The 16,992-nt window shown below is 43.4% G+C and overlaps 1 protein-coding gene across 6 annotated transcripts in view; it reads right to left on the bottom strand.

Moving 5' to 3' along the window:
- Positions 1–16,992, bottom strand: part of FAM120A (family with sequence similarity 120 member A) — a 114,276-nt gene that overhangs the window by 52,917 nt on the left and 44,367 nt on the right. For all 6 annotated transcript variants that reach the window (XM_031014816.3, XM_031014817.3, XM_063696572.1 and 3 more), the window contains exons 4-5: positions 15,674–15,802; positions 14,385–14,481 (exon numbers count right to left, since the gene is read on the bottom strand). In XM_031014816.3, coding sequence (XP_030870676.1) covers positions 14,385–14,481; positions 15,674–15,802 — 226 coding nt within the window. The remainder of the gene's footprint in view (positions 1–14,384; positions 14,482–15,673; positions 15,803–16,992) is intronic.

Raw genomic sequence — 16,992 nt, 5'->3', positions numbered from 1 at the left:
CGTGTGCGATCAAAGTCGCTATTATTTTAAAAAACTGTTCACAGGTGATTCTGATAGGCAGGTTTGGTCCAAAGAATATTATAAAATCTATTCAAGCTCTACCCATATAATTTAAATCAATGTAAAATGTCTAGTGTATAATATCTTGTGGCTGACCTCACTTACCTAACTTTGGAATAATACAAATCTAAGGCTAGACTCATGTAGCACCCGCATTCAAGTGAAGATGATCATTTTTGTTTTTTGATTTTTGGCCATTTCATCCTAAAACCTTCCTTGAAAGCACAAACTTTCCTTTAAAGCAAACAAACAAACTACATTACAGCATAAAACCAAATAATTCCAAGGAAAGAATATTTTCTAAAATCACATTCCAATCACTGACCTCAAATAATCCTCTGTGAATCCACAGAGCAAGTCACTATTCTATTAAAGCAGTCCAATAAGTGAATTAATTTGTATGCATTTTCTGAAGGCTGCAGAAGTGCCTCCTAACCCAGGGTCTGCCTCTGCGGATTCAGGCCTTCATCTATATCAGTTCTTGTTCTCCATGCCCAAGTGCAGCTGAGCAGAACCACTGTGTGTCCTCTCTACAACAAGAGGCATCTTTCTCAGAAGGGACACGGGGCTCCAGAGTAGAGATCACACCACCAGTTTCTCACTCTCTTCCTTTCACACTTACTAGAGAGGTGGGCTTTCGGTAAAAAAAATATGCAGACTGAAGACAAGAAGCAAAAGAAGAAAAAAAGGCCAAAAAAGTTTACTATATTTCAAAATATTTCGTAACTTTAAAAATAGTTTTTAAATAGTGAGAAGTTCTTTCAGAATGAAAAGAGACATGCACTGCAATCCCTCGGCTGTATGATCTTGACTTGTTACAGCTCAGTTACCTACTTCCTCAAAGGACTCACTTACGCCTATATGCAGCTGTGTGGCTTTTGCTCTGAATTAAAATACAGTAAAATTCTTTAAAGAAATGGTGTTAAACTGGAACCTCTTCTTAGAACTACAGTCGGCCTTACCCCAGTCCCCATTCCTAGCCCAACCTAACAAATGTTCCTCTATTACTTGGCACATGATCCTGAAATGTTAAACAAAACAAAGAGTAACAAAGTTAAGTCTTAAAAAACAAAAAACAAAACAAAACAAAAAACTGGCCTGGCTCAGTGGCTCATGCCTGTAATCCCACCACTTTGGGAGGCCAAGGCGGGCGAATCACTTGAGGTCAGGAGTTCAAGATCAGCCTGACCAACATGGCAAAAGCCCGTCTCTACTAAAAATAAAAAAATTAGCCAGGCATGGTGGCAGGCGCCTGTAACCCCAGCTACTCGGGAGGCAGAGGCTGAAAATCGCTTGAACCCTGGAGGCAGAGGCTGTAGTCAGCAGAGATCGTGCCACTGCACTCTGGCCTGGCTGACAGAGTGAGACTCCATCTCATAAATAAATAAATAAACAGGCAGACATTGTATGATTTTCAAGTATCACCCAAAAAATATAGCTTTGAAGATGTCGAGTCCAAGATTAAACAAATCAATATAATCCCTACCACCTTTAATTTTCATCGCTTGCAAACATAGACAAGGCAAAACTTTCCAACCATTTTAAGCATGTGCAAATAGACATGTTTACTAAATCTCAATAGTCTACAGAAGATAAAAAGGTATAGAAAGGAAACTGTCATGTGACCTGTTCCCGTTACACTATAGATCCCGTGTCCAGAGAGGCAGGGTGGGGCCTTGGAGCACAGTGGGAGGGCGCGTCGTCTGGCCATCCTATAGGGAGAGGAGGCCCCACAGAGCCGGTGAGGCTGGCCAAGCCTGGACTGAGACCAGGTGCAATGTCAGTGCCCAGGGAGGCAAAGGATGGAGGAGCAACTCCCAAGAGCTAAGAGCCTGGGAGCAGCTGATGCCAGCCCAAAGCCTGCGGTGTTGGCCAGACCCCAAGGGAAGAGCCAGAGGCCGGGGCCCAGAAGAGGAGGCCTGGTGACAGAAGGAGGCAAAACCTGAGGCATGATCAGCTTGAAGAAGGCTAAGTACAAGGCCCATGAGAAGTAAGATTATGAACTCAGTGAACAGGCACGTCCTGCGTGGCACGTGAAAGAATTCAGAACAGCGGGAAAAATTAAACCACGGAAGCAAATTTCAAGTCAACAGAAACAAGAACTTTCTAAGAACGAGAGCAGTTCAACAATGAAAAGGGTTGCTTTACTGACTGCTGGACTGCTCATACAAGAACATTCTACAGCAGGGAGCTGGGCTGAACTTCTATAAACATTCCTCACTCCCCAAATCCTTTCCATCCCTGAATGTGGATAGTGAGAGGGTAGACATCACGAGATACGGCATCATTTGAATCTACCCAGTGTCCCAGTCTCAAGTAGCAAGTTTTATCTAAATGTATTCAGTTCCTGGGTTTAATTAATCAGATTGAACAGAATACTTGTACTGACTGAGCAAAGTTCAAGAAGGCAGAATAGGAACATTACATCTCATCAAGGCTGGTTACAGTGGCTCATGACTACAATCCCGACACTGGGAGGCTGAGGCAGTTCAGACCAGGCCAGGCAACACATCAAGACCCTGTTTCTACACACACTCATAAAAGCAACACAAAAACAAACAAACAAAAATCCCAAATCCCATTTAGCCACTGAAATGTGTTTTATAAGTCTATGATGAAATAAGATAAATTAGTTTCTGTCCATTTGTGGGTTTCGGAAAAGCACAACCTAAAAGAAAACTCTACCAGGTCTCTATTTTGAAGTCACTGGTAAACTGAACTGACATTCCTCATTTGTAACCAAATATTGAAACGCCATTAACAAATACAACATTAATAAACCTAAATGCATCCACTTTGGGAAGACACATGCTGCAGTGTTTTAAATCAGACAATAGCTCAAAGGAGGGTGTAGGTTCTTCCAAAACATCTGATTTTTAAGTTCAAAATAAAAATGACCTTCCAAAACAGCCACACGATCAGGCAGCCTGTGTCACTTCCTACTTCACACTAACTACCACGAACTCACTGAAAATGGAGCGAAAGGTCGCAGAGCAGACGCTGAAAGCAAAGCCCCCAGCACCAGCAGGAGAATCCAATTTTCTACTTGGGAATTCTGGACCAGAAGGGCAAGATGAGTGGCCGTTCTACTCAACGGGAGTAATGCCCTGACTTCCCTCTGGTGCCCTTTATTCTGTCAGCCTCCGGGGCTTAACATCAACGTCATCTGCATTAGCTTTAAAGATAAAAACTCATCAAGATGAACTAGGACGCATCTCAAAAATACCAAGTGCAGAACAGCAAGCACGATACAGCATTTAATTTAAAATTAAAGTAATGTATTCATTATTCCATATGTATGAGGTGAGAAAATATAAAAACATGTTCAAGGGGGCTGTACATGACTTTTAGAAAAGCCTGAAGCATCTCTTTTTTATTAAAAGACTGATCTGAAGCACAGGTTGCCATTTGTATAACCTGAAGTAGGTACGCCACCACTCATTCTACTGTTTCTTCTATTTTTTGTTAACAGTTTTTCATCACAACAACAACAAAACTTTAGTAAAAATCCAAGAAAGGGCAAGTCTAGTAAGCAAAGCTATAGGACAAAGTGAGGATTTAATATTAACATTTTTAAGGAATATCAAATTTTTAAGGTTATTAGTAAAATACTGCAATAGTATAATATTGAATACCTCATAAAAATAAAATTTTTTAAAAAATCATTATAGTAGCAAAAAACTAAACACGTTCTTGACAATGACAGCAGAGACATGGCTAAATTATATGGCACCTCCACATTGCAGAGTACCAGACCATCTCTGGAGAAAATAAGAAAGTCATCACCAGCTTCTATAATGGGCCCCACTTACGGGTCATAGCCCCCAGGCTTGGTCAGTCCCAACCCCCGAGGCCATCCATGTTCCCTGCTGAGCCCACTCCTGTGCAGGAGGCCCCAGGCACTCCACTTCTGCCCTGACTACAACAGGACAGGAGGGCCACCAGGTGGGTCGAGGTGGGTCCAGCCATCCAGCTGTCAGCCAGGCATGGCCTGGGGCAGTGTGGGCCACCATGTGGTCTCTTTCACATTTCCACTCTTTCTGCCCTAGAGGATCTGCCTCTATCCTTTGGTCCTTTTGCTAGAGCACTCAGCTGACTCAGGCAGGTTACACTACAGATTTCTCACCAGAGCCTGCAGTGGGCTCTGTTCAGACCTCCAGGGTCTGAGTGGCATGCCATTGAGTTCCCTGGAGGCTGAACACCTTTTCTCCGCAGCTTAGGATCAGTCATCTGGCATTTAAAATCATTCTTTACATATTGTCTTTCCAACTTCTGAGTGGGATATTTTCTCATGTTCTCAGATTCTCGGGGGTATGTTATTGGAGAGAGAGCATGTGTATTTTCAAAATAACTGTTAACAATATCTATTGAGCAATGCGACACAGGGATCAGGGCTGTGGTGACACATATGACGTAGGGCTGTTTATTCTATGGAAAAGTCAGGGGAGCAGCAGGATACACAGACCTCATGCAGCACAGGAGCCCCTCTCAGTCAGGATGGAGTGATGCCCAAGAGCAAAGCAGGGGCAGGATCCCCATGGCCAGAGCCCAGAACACCAGCCCCAGGACCAACCCAGCTTCTCCCTCAGGTTTGTCACAAGTAACTTTCACAACATGAATTCCCTCTCCTGGGCAGGCTGCCTGAGCTGGAGGTAGCAGTGCCCACCCCAGGCCACTCAGCCTGCTGTCTCCTAGGTCTGCATGCAGGTCAGTCACTGGGCGTTGCAGGAAGGTGATCCCTCAGACACAGTCTGGTCTGGTAGAATGTGACCAGCCTTGGGGACCTGTCAGGGCACAGGCTGACCACAGGCTCCTGTCCCAATGAAACACACCACGGGGCCCTTCCCAAGCACCTGGCAGCTGCTACACCCAGAGGTCACTGTGTTGCTGTGACCAAGACCAGGTTGCTCATCACTGTGTAGCGTCTGTTCTTTGCTTAGCGCTGATTAGCACCTTTTTCAACATGGTCCTATTTGCAAATTTCTTCTCTGACACACAGCAGCCTGGCTGCTCTACACATATGCCCTCAGTCTACTCACTCTGTGACGTCCCCATGCTGCTTAGTGGAGGCTAGACCTTCAAAAGGCCAGGTAGCAGGAGCCTGTCTGCTATGAGAGATCAAGCTCCCCTACCTTCACTGTAAAACCACATGTGCACCAAAACCACTCCCTTCTGTATCTTTAACCCCTCTCTCTCAGTAGTCATCATCCCCATAACAACTTCAACCTGTTCAATTCTCCCCTGCATTTCAAAGCCCCACCCCTTTATGGAAATGACTGGAGAGAGGCGTGGTACTTGCCACCCATCCTATCCTCTTCTATGAATTTCTATACTGAGGAAGAAGGAAAGCTAAAAATGACTTTTCCTAGGATCCACTGCCTCTTGTTGAGGGCCAACCAATTGTACATACACAAGGTTTGGGAGCTCCAAATTCAGCCAAAGCCTGCCCTGAGTGGTCCTACTGACACTCCATCTATCAGGCAGCGCCCTCATCTTGCCCAACCTCTCAGAACTCAGCGCTGCTAACAACTGTGCACAGGGTATCTCCCCTGGCCTCGCTGCGCCACTCTTTCTGTGCACCCACCTCCTGCATCTGGCCCCAGGGGCGCCATCTCTTTATCCTCCGCTTCCACCGCCGCGGCTCCTCTCAGCATTACACACCAGCAAAGCTGCAACCCATGACTCCAGCTTAGCTCCTCACTCTGCTTTCACCTGTGCATTCTAATGCCTGTTTCCCATCTCCACCGGGATTCTAGAAGGCGCCTCAACATTCGTGTCCAAAACCATCCTCCAAATCTGCTCTTCCTCCAATCATCTTTATCTCATTAATGGCATCCTCACCTGAGCTGCTCAAGCCAAAACTCTGGGAGCCATTTCCCCCGAATTCTTTTCATTGAGCTTCTATAATCAAGCATCAATATCTACTATCTACTTATTCCATCTCCCAAAAACCTATGAAATCCACCCAGCACTCCTGCCTCCCACAGAGGAGAACTTGCCCCAGGGACTGCAACCATGCCTTGCCTCAATACTGAAAGAGTTTCCCACTCCTTTCCCTATACCTGCCCTTGCCCACTCTGATCCCCTCTGCACGCTGAGGCCCGAGCAATTCAAATGCACACCTCAGCACACCACTCCCAGATTAAAACTCTTTCATGAGGATATTTCTTTAACATGGAAAAGGTAGAGGAGATAATGCTAAGGGTTAAGATGACAAGACATCAGACTCCCCCTTAAGATGAAGGGCTAGACAAGAACAGTCACCATTGCACCTTCTATTAAAAATCGTGCCCTGGCCAGGTGTGGTAGCTCACACCTGTCCATTTGTGGACAGCACTTTGGGAGGCCGAGGTGGGCAGATCATGAGGTCAGGAGTTCGAGATCAGCCTGGCTAACACGGTGAAACCCCGTCTCTACTAAAAATACAAAAATTAGCCGGGCATGGTGGCAGGCACCTGTAATCCCAGCTACTCGGGAGGCTGAGGCAGGAGAATTGCTTGAACCCAGGAGGTGGAGGTTGCAGTGAGCTGAGATTGTATCACTGCACTCCAGTCTGGGCGACAGAGTGAGACTCCATCTTGAAAACAAAAAAAGAAGAAGAAGAAAAAAAAAATCATGCCCTAAGTCACAGCTGGCTCAGTGGATCACGAAGATCAAAAAGATACTAGAGAAGACACAATCAGCCAAAGCAAGATACAAATAAACTATGAAAATTAATAAGAACTGAGCAAAGTTGTTAAGATAAAATCAACTTACAGTATTAATTTGAAAATATAAGACACACATAGAAATAGCACCCAAAAATAAATACTTAGCAATATCTCTAAGAAAAGATGTTATGAATGCTTAATAAAGAAAATTCAAGTTTATGGAAAGATATTCAGGACAATTCAAATCAATAGAGAAATGTAACATTTTCTTTAGTACACTCAATAATAAAGATTTTATTCTTTCCAAATTGATCTACAGAGTTGGTGTGATTCCAATCAAAATCTCCACGAGGATCATAAAATGTACATAAAAGTGAAAAGGATCAAGAACAGTCTCGACCTCTTGCAGAAATATTACATGGGCAGATTTCCCCAATCAGACATCAAGTATTATTACAAGGCTATGGCGACTAGAACGGCATAATCCTGTGGCATGAAGATAATCAGAAATTCAACAGAACTGAGCCCAGAAACAGACCCACACACGGAGACACTCAACATGTCAGAAGAGGATAGCGTTCTCAGTGGACAATACTAAGGCAACAGGTTCTCCACACGGTGAACAAGAAACTGAATTCCCTCACTTAAACCATAAATAAAATTCAGTGCCAGGTAGTATCAAAGGGCAAAATCATAAATAAAACTTTTAGAAGACAAAATGTTTATCACCTCAGGCTAGGGAGGAATTCTTCCTTTACGCTTTCTTTTTCTCCTTCTCATGTAACACTTTAAACAAACACAAGAAAAAAGGGAACTGTACGATAAGCCACACATATCTATCAACCACCCTCAAAATTAACCAGCACACGGCCTATTGCGTGTCATCTGCACTTCCACCCTTCTTTGCCCACTACTGCATTATTGTGAAGCAAATCTCAGACATGACATCATTTCATCCATAAATACAGGATAGGACTTAAAGGTACAAACGATAAAGGGAAAAATTCATGTATTTGACATTAAGAACTCTGATATCAAAGCACATCATGAAGACAGAAAAATGCAAGCCACAGATTGGAAGATTATTATTTGCAGTCCACTTATCTGACTAGCATCCAATATATATATTAAGTATCCCTATGAATAAGCAAAAAGAAAAACAACCCAACAGAAACACAAGCGAACAGGCCGGGCGCAGTGGCTCACGCCTGTAATCCCAGCATTTTGAGAGGCCGAGGCGGGTGGATCACAAAGTCAGGAGATTGAGACCGTCTTGGCTAGCATCGTGAAACCCCATCTCTACTAAAAATACAAAAAATTTGCCAGGCGTGGTGGCGAGTGCCTGTAGTCCCAGCTACTCGGGAGGCTGAGGCAGGAGAATGGCGTGAACCTGGGAGGCGGAGCTTGCAGTGAGCCGAGACTGCGCCACTGCACTCCAGCCTGGGCGACAGAGCGAGACTCCTTCTCAAAAAAAAAAAAAAAAAAAAGAAACACAAGCGAACAACATGAACAAGCATTTCACAATAGAGGAAACCCTACTGGCCCATAAACATAAAGATTCTCAACCTCATTAGTAATCAGGGAAATGCAACTGAAACCTTTACAGGATATAGTTTCATAATCACTAGACCAAAAAATAATAAAACGTGGAGCAACGAGAGGGTTCTTTCACTTCCGCCAGGAGAATAAATAGGTGTATCCGCGTCCGGCAGCAGCAGAGGCTTGAACAGGGCCCTACCCTGGAGGTTCCCTGGAATTCCACTCCTGGGCACATCAGGTCACATGAAACAATGTTCACAAGTGCGCTATCCATCATGGCAAGCAGCTGGAAACAGTCCATTTTCCATCAACAGTAGAATGGACAAATATATATTAATGCAATGGAATGCTGCACAGCATTAAAAAATGAACTATGCCAACATGAATGAAACACAATAATATAAATATTAAGAAGGCAAGTCAGAGGAGTACATGCTATATGATTTTATTTCATAACAAACAAAATGAAACTATTTAGTATCCAGACATACAGACACGATAAAATTATACAGAGAAGCACAGAATAACTAATACAAAATTGAGGGTGGTAGAGAGTCGAGGAATGCAACCAGCGAAGACATATAAGAGGGCTAAGATATTAGTAATGTTCTAAGACTAACACATTGTAGTATGATAGTTACAAAATCATTTTTTTTACAGGTAAAAATTATTCCATGAGCTTTCACGTTCTAAGAATAAAGTCTAAAATCCAAGGTGGTGCCTGGCAACTGCACTGCCGCTCTCAGCATCACTGACCACTCTCCCCGCTTTCTGTGCTTCAGCCACATTCTTCTTATTTTTCTTCTTCACTATGTCCTCCTACCTCAGGACCTCTCACATGCCACCTCCCCTGCATGGAATACACTTCCTCCCATATTGGCACCTTGCTAGATGCCTGAACCCCCAAACCCCACTCAACAATAATCTAATCAATCAGAATCAGCCATTTTAATCGTAGATTGATTCAATCAGGTTGGTCTTCCTTGAGGTTCCCGTTCTCTTTCCTGCAGGATTCCCTGGTGTTCACTTCCCCACTATACATTCATCTGTAGGGGCAACAGTAACTCCTCTCTTATTTACCACACCATTCAGCACCCAGCACACTGCCTGTCATGAAATGCACAAATCAACAAGCTCTTTACTTTAAAATATATACATATATACTTTTTTTTTTTTTGAGCAGTTTCAAGGTTACAAAAATCTTGAGCGGAGTACACACTTCGCATTGGTGTGACACATTTGTTCCAACCAATGAGCCAAACCTGGCTAAATTATGATTACCTAATGCCCACAGTTGACATTAGGGTTCACTCTTGGTGCTGTACGTATTCTGGATATGGCTAGAAGTATAATGCCATGTATCCACCGTTACAGTATCATACAGAATAGTTTCACTGCCCCAAAAACCTGCCTAATCATCCCTCCCTCCCCACAACCTCTGGCAACCCTTGATCTTTTTCCTGCCTCCATACTTTTGGCCTTTTCCAGATGTCCTATAGTTGGAATCACACAGTATGTAGCCTTTTCTGATTGGCTTCTTTCACTTAGTGATATGTACTTATGTTCCTCTGCATCTTTTCATGGCTTGATAGCGCATTGCTTTTTAGTGTTGATTATTTCATTGCTTAGATATACCAAACTTTATTTCCCTGTTGACCTACTGAAGACATATCGGTAGCCTCCAAGCGTTGGCTATTATGAATAAAGTTGCTTTAAATATCTGTGTGCAGGTTTTTGCGTAGACATAAGTTTTCAACTCCTTTGGGCAAACACCAACAAGCATGACTTGGGAATTTTGTAAATATCTGCGAAGCTGTCTTCCAAAGTCGCTGTACCATTTTTGCAATCCCATTAGCAACACAATCTGTTGCTACCCATCCTCACCAGCATTTAGTGTTGTTGGTGTTTTCTATGTTAATCATTCTAACAAATGTGTAATTAAAATGTGTAGTAGGAGCTCATTTACTTTTCACTAAGGAAGGCCAATGACACAGTGGATACTTCTTCAGCCTCAATTTCACCTGCACACAGGATCTGTGCCCACAGATTCCACATCCACAGATCTGAGGTGAGACTTCAGTGTTAGTTGTGTTACTTGTTACTTTAGTAAATTCCACCAATGATTTTGAAGCAACTGGCTTAACTAGGGAACTAAATATTTTGAAATCTCAACTATCACATATCTTATTTGTGCTTGCATTTAGATTGGTGATTTCCTGGTGAGCTATAGCAGATTTTACATGCTGAGACAGAAAGAACAAATCACAACCATTTCCAGATAGGCAGGTCCTCGCTTAGTAATTATGACATAGTGAATGCTTAAAAATAAGTATGCATCTCACCACCACTTATTTTCAAAATCATCTCAAAATACATGATTTCTGGGAGACTATATTGCAAGTGTGCGTGTGTGTGTGTGTGTGTGTGTGTGTGTGTGTGTGTGTGTGTGTGTGTGTATGTGTCCTCCTAAGAACTCTACACTACCCAATAACTGTTTAGAGATCTGAGGTATTTTTCTCAGTATTGCAGATAGATTTACAGGCTTACAAAGAAAGGCACAGAGGATGAGTTGTGGTTCCTAAAAGCCAGGCCAACTGGTACCTAGCTAGGAACATTCCTTTTTAAAAAATATAAATTCCTAAGGCCCAATTAAGATGCTAAAATAGCAGTTTTGAGGTGGAATCTAAAATTCCAGCCAAGTTTAGAAACCTCTGGTTAGATCAACTCGCCCCATGTTTTTCCCCTATAGCCATGCTCTCTAAGCTTATAATATGATTACCCTAAAGTTTCTTCAAAACTCTACACATATTCCAATTTCTGAATGATTAATAAGATAAATTCTAATATAACAAGAAACTAATATCCCCACATTGGTTGTTCAAAATTCTGAATTATTTTCCTGTAGAATAATATAATGGACTGTGGTTGGATTCTATGACAGATCACCAAAGACCACTTAGGACCTATCTACTACTTATAAAAATATTTCTATGGAAAATACATCATGGGTTCTAACTTGGGGTGCCAGAAAGGGTCCCACCGACTCCATGTTGTTCCTTCTAGACTTTCAACTTAGGTTCCAGTCTTCATCCTGTTAGTTTCACTGGTAGGATCCCAGTAGTATGCAGGGGTAAAAATCAATGACAGCTAATGTAATTTATGTTTCTTCAGAGTTATCAGAAAAAAACTAAAGTTATTTTTACAAGAATCCATTTCTGCTAGTTCCAAATCATGTGTATGCAGCTTGAAACAAAACATCCTTCCCAATCTTGCCTGAAGCCTCTCTCCAGGCTTGTCTCCTGCCATTCCAGACTGCATACCCGTCATCTTAAAATTCTACACTGCCCAAACTTCCTGCCTGGCTGTCATTCTGTGCCTGTACTTTTGTTAGTCCCTCCGCATACAACCCTCATTTCTGCAACAGCCAGAAGCATCAGGGAATGCTGTACAGGAGGATTTACAGGCAGTTCATACCTACCCTAAGCTGCCTGACACTATCATCCCAAACATCCCAAACTCTACCAGTTACTTTGCTGTTCTCCATAAACCACCGAGTAGTGAAAATGAAAGTGAAACTAAATTCTGAGTAAACTTCACCTCTAAAATACTTACCTAAAATCTTAATAATTTGATAAGAACACAAAAGCACTTGACAGAACATATTTTTAAGATATTCAAACTTAACTCACCTTGCCTATTCAAAACATCTTCATAATTATCATGAGCCCAGATCAATACCAAATGTTTAGTGTGCTGCCTTTCTCTATACTTATCTTCCTAATTTTCTCCTAAGTAGATTTTCCAGTCCCAAGTACACTCTAAGGACTTTCTAAACTACACCTGCCATACAGACTGTCCCACAGGATCACAATGTCAGTGAAACACAGGAGACTGCCGGCCCCACCTCTGAGCGCTCCTTCAGGCTCCTCACTACTCATTCCAATGCCCAATCATTCAGTGCCTGTTGAGGCCATTCTGCCAATGAGAAGAATAATGACAGTATCTACTATCAGACAGTATCTGTTATTCTTATAGGCAGAATTACCTAAAAGGGCATTGAATGACTGAACAAGTACTTCACTAAAGCACCTTACATACGCCTTCTCTTTTAATATTCACATAATGACCCCATTCTATAAAATAGGGAGCTCGAGGTCAGGAGGCAGTAGGCCACAGGTGGCAATGTTCATGCTCCCCATCATTCCCACAAGCAATTATTAGACACCTTCTGTGTGCAGGGTATACAGTAGACACACTGAGATCTGGTCCCATAATGCCTCACCTTAACTGATGAAACAGTATACAGCTAGTCTCCCTCCTGCTGATGCTCTGTGCCCCCTTTTCCAAAAATAATCCTAAAACACATCTCATCACTTCACTCTCTTGATTTAAAAACCAAGTGGATCAATTCATTCAGTCAAATATTTATCCACTGGGGATATAAAAGTAAAGGTGACTAATAAGCCCTCATTACCCTAGACTTTACATTGTGGGGAGTGACGGGGGAAGGGGTGGTGGTGGTGAAAATAGAAGCCAAGGAGTGTGCAGAGATTTAAAGCCAGGCAGACCTTGGAGAACACGACAGCCTGGATCTCACAAATCGAAGGGCACAAACACAAGCTGGTCAGAGAAAGGAGCCCTCCAGGCACAAAAGCTGGCCCAGAGGCCCAGGGCAGAAGCTAGCTTGGTTCACGCAAGGCAAGAAAGGAGGCTGCGCTCAGGAGTGAGAAGCCAGCAGTCTCAGATGATGGGGAGGAAGCAAGGTAAGCAGTTGGGAATTTATTCCAAGTGTGACGGGAAGCCAATGGGGAATTCTAAGCATGGGAGTAGCACAGTCCAATTGCCATTTTTAAACATTACTTTGGCTGCTGGGAAGAAAATGGATTGCAGGGGAGCAAGAGAGCAGCCAAGAGCCCCACTGGGAGGCTGCTGCCATTTACTGACCTCGCAGTGGAGATTCAGCCACTCCATGCCCATCTCCAGGTTACAAGCCCTACCTCCTTTATTACAGGGCATCGGCACAGGCCATGTTTCCCTGTCCACCACCCAGCCACATACATAGGCAGCCAAGGCCAGTGCCATGCCTCTGATCTCCAATGCCCAGTTCCTAGCATACAGCAGACACTATGCTTGAATAAATGAAGGGTGCAGCTCTTAAGGCCACTGTCAATCTTGGAATTAGTCTTCTCAAATAAATAAAAAGTCTCCTTCCAGTAAGAGTCTCTTGAACATGCAATCATTCTTTTGTTAACTTAGATGAAGCAAACAACACAATTTAAATGAGAGTTGGGGTCTATTTCTCATACTTCTACTTACAGTTTAGTGCTTTATAACCTCCACAAGACGTTCAATATGAAGCAGGCTTCAGGCTAACAGCTTATAAATATTTTTATTTCCCAATTTCAAATCTCTGAATTAACTTTTGGTCTTTTGCAGGCTGAACGTGGTGGCTCATGCCTGTAATCCCAGCATTTTGGGAGGCTGAGATGGGCGGATCGCTTGAGGCTAGGAGTTCGAGACAAGTCTGGCCAACATGGTGAAACCCCATCTCTACTAAAAATACAAAAATTAGCTGGGCATGGTGGCGCATGCCTGTAATCCCAGCTACTTAGGAGGCTGGGGTACAAAAATCACTTGAGCCTGGGAGGTAGAGGTTGCAGTGAGCCGAGGTCACACTACTGCACTCCAGCCTGGGCGACAGTGCAAGACTCTGCTCAACAACAAAAAAGAATTAAAAAAAAAAAAGGCAGGGGTCAAGAAAAGAGAGACTACAAATACACTGCATTTATGAAATCACTTGCAGTTGTGGAGGCCCTTCTATGTCCTCAGGCAATTCTGTATTTAGAAGCGGATATCTCAGAGCTGCCAAGACGTCAACATCCCCTCGACCTGCTGCCTCATCTGCACAATGCCCTCTGATTCTTCTTCATCCTACGAAGGCTGTTAAGTTCTCTTCCTCCTCAATATTTTCAGGGATTGCTACTGAGTCTGCCCAGGAAGTTCGGCTATACTTACTGGCATAACTACAGAAAATCATGTTTCAAAAACATAAACCTACAAGATTATATGGTGAATATTTAAACCTACTTGGATTATCATATGGTCAATATTGATCACAGGCTTTTATTTACTTACCTAAGTAATGTGGTGGATGAAATGACATAGGCTTACTAGTCGCTGAATAATATCCAATTGCTCTCTTAAATCGAATAACTTTGTCATCTGTTCTAGACTGAAATAAAGGCAGGAAAACCTTCATAAATTAGTGTGCCACTGGTCATGTGTATCACAATGTTTTTTATAATTCAGCACATGTATAATATTCTACAGCTTTTCAAGTTAGAGAAGAATTTTGAATGACATTAAAACTTTCAGGGAAAATCAATAGATTACTACAAAAGAATCAAACCAAACGTGAATTCTTTTAAAGCAATGTAGTCACAAGAGCGGAACTCCAAAGTGGTAGTCAGGGCCCTGGGTTCTAGCTCTAGGACTTCCCTGACTTCCACTCTGCTCGGTCTCTGGTCCTGCCCAGAGAGGAATCTCAAGCCATCTGTACCAAGGGAACGGATGGCAGTGACAGACTGGGGATGTTCCTGCCCAGGGTTTCAGCTCTCTCTTTTTCTTCTGAGACGGAGTTTCGCTCTTTCACCCAGGCTGGAGTGCAGTGGCATGATCTCCGCTCACTGCAGTCTCTGCCTTACGGTTTCAAGCGATTCTCCTGCCTCAGCATTCCGAGTAGCTGGCATTACAGGCACCCGCCACCACGCCTGGCTAATTTTTGTATTTTTAATAGAGACAGGGTTTCACCATGTTGGCCAAGCTAGTCTCAAACTCCTGACCTCGTGATCCGCCTGCCTCGGCCTCCCAGAGTACTGGGATTACAGGCATGAGCCACCGTGCCTGGCTGCATTTCAGCTCTCTAGAGACACAGCAGGAGTTTCACAGAGCCTTGCCTATTCTACTGATGCCAACTTGTTGGCACACCTACTTCCCCAAAAAAGAAGAAAATCCCTGACCATCACCTGAAGAAAACAGACAAATCAGAGATTTATAATGCCATATGACTGACTTGATACAGTTCATGTTCTGAAAACTCTGAAATACAGATCCTATTAAGTTAAGATCGAGAACTTATGAGCAGGAGACCTCACCAACCGTCTAACTGAATCTCCCTCCTTTTATTCAGCCTGGAAAACATGGGTGAAGTGGCTGAGACTTCCTGGCTGTCAGGGAACATGACCAGGCCACCTCAGCCTCTGGCCTTGCAACCTGCAGCTTTCTTCCAGTGGCCTGAGCAAGAGCTCTCAGACCCATCCAGTCAGCTTGCACCCTCAAGTCCCCTTCTTCCAAACCTGGCCACACCACTATGCAACGTCGTATCCCATGAATCTGTTTTTTTTGTTTTGTTTGTTTTTTTTTACCTGTGAATGCTGGAAAACATCTTTAGCTATGGCATCCAAGTCAGAGGTGTCCTGAATGTTGCGTACATAGTCAGCAACGGCTTTGATCACTACGTCGCAAGGTGGCAAGACCAGCTGGTGGGCCCGGACCTGAGAAAATAAACGCAAATGTCAACAGTGGATGGTGAGCAACCAGTACCAGGCTAATCTGAATGCAGGAGCCAGAAATTCAACAAGGAGCTACCATCTAAGATCTTATCAGTGCCCGATGATTGTCCACTTGTAAGATCTTGGCCCTAAGACTTTCCTAAGCCGTTCACATTCTGAAGCTCAAGAACGGGATTTTCCTTTCAGTGGATGAAATACAACTCAGCTGCTTAAACTGTGTTGGGTGAAAAGAGCATCTGACAGTCTTCCACCACTTCTGAGAAGTCCAAGACTTGTTTGCGATTAATTCCAAGGCCAGGACCTGCACCCATAACAAGCGAAGCACAAAGCAGCCCAGAGAGAAGGCCTGGAGCCACCATTCGCTCCCTTTCTTTCAACACCAACCAACAAAGATGAAGGCCTGCACAAGTAGAATCTTTAGATTAGAGCCCAGGACTCCCTGAAACTGTAAGCAGAAATGCAGTTACCAAGTCCTTGAATCCACCTTCAAAGGCCAGCTTCAGCTCTAACTGGAGAAAAATGGTATCACTGCCTGTTGAGGGGCATGTTTGAGGAAAGTGAAAAAGAATATCAAATAAAGCGTAGGAACATCTCATTAGCCAAAAACAGCTGACACTAGAAAAACGTAAGTTAACAGGTTGAAAAAGAAGACTAGCCACCTAATAAGAGCTTTGTGGTAGGCAGGACAATGACCTCCCAAAGCTGTCCACATCCTCCTCTCCAGAACCTGCGAATATGCTGCATTACGTGGCAAAATTCAATGAAGTCCGCCTGTCAGCTGACCTCCAAATAAGAATCCTGTCCTGGATTATCCAGACAAGCCCAAGGGAATCACAGGGTCCTCAAAATGTGGAGAAAGGAGGCAGTGATGCAGCATGACAGGGCCTCAGATGCTCGAGGCTGGACAGGCCGGGATCCTCCCGAGAGCCTGCAGAGGGACCAGCCCTTGCATGTTAACATACAAGGAAATGAATGTTGTCTTCATGCCTGCTGACACAACATTCATTCCACAACCCATAATGGATAAAGGAGTAATTTTGACACTCAAGTCTTATTATTAAAGAAATACATTTCATCAGGCTAGAACTGCCATAGAAAATGACTCCTCTGATGCCATCTGGGCTAAGCACATTGAAAACCTTCTGGACAGAATTCACTACTCTAGTAAGTGA

The sequence above is a fragment of the Gorilla gorilla genome, chromosome 13 (assembly GCF_029281585.2).
Source record: "Gorilla gorilla gorilla isolate KB3781 chromosome 13, NHGRI_mGorGor1-v2.1_pri, whole genome shotgun sequence".
NCBI lineage: Eukaryota > Metazoa > Chordata > Mammalia > Primates > Hominidae > Gorilla > Gorilla gorilla.
The sequence above is the reverse complement of the archived record's forward strand: the minus strand, read 5'-3'. Positions and strand labels throughout refer to the sequence as shown.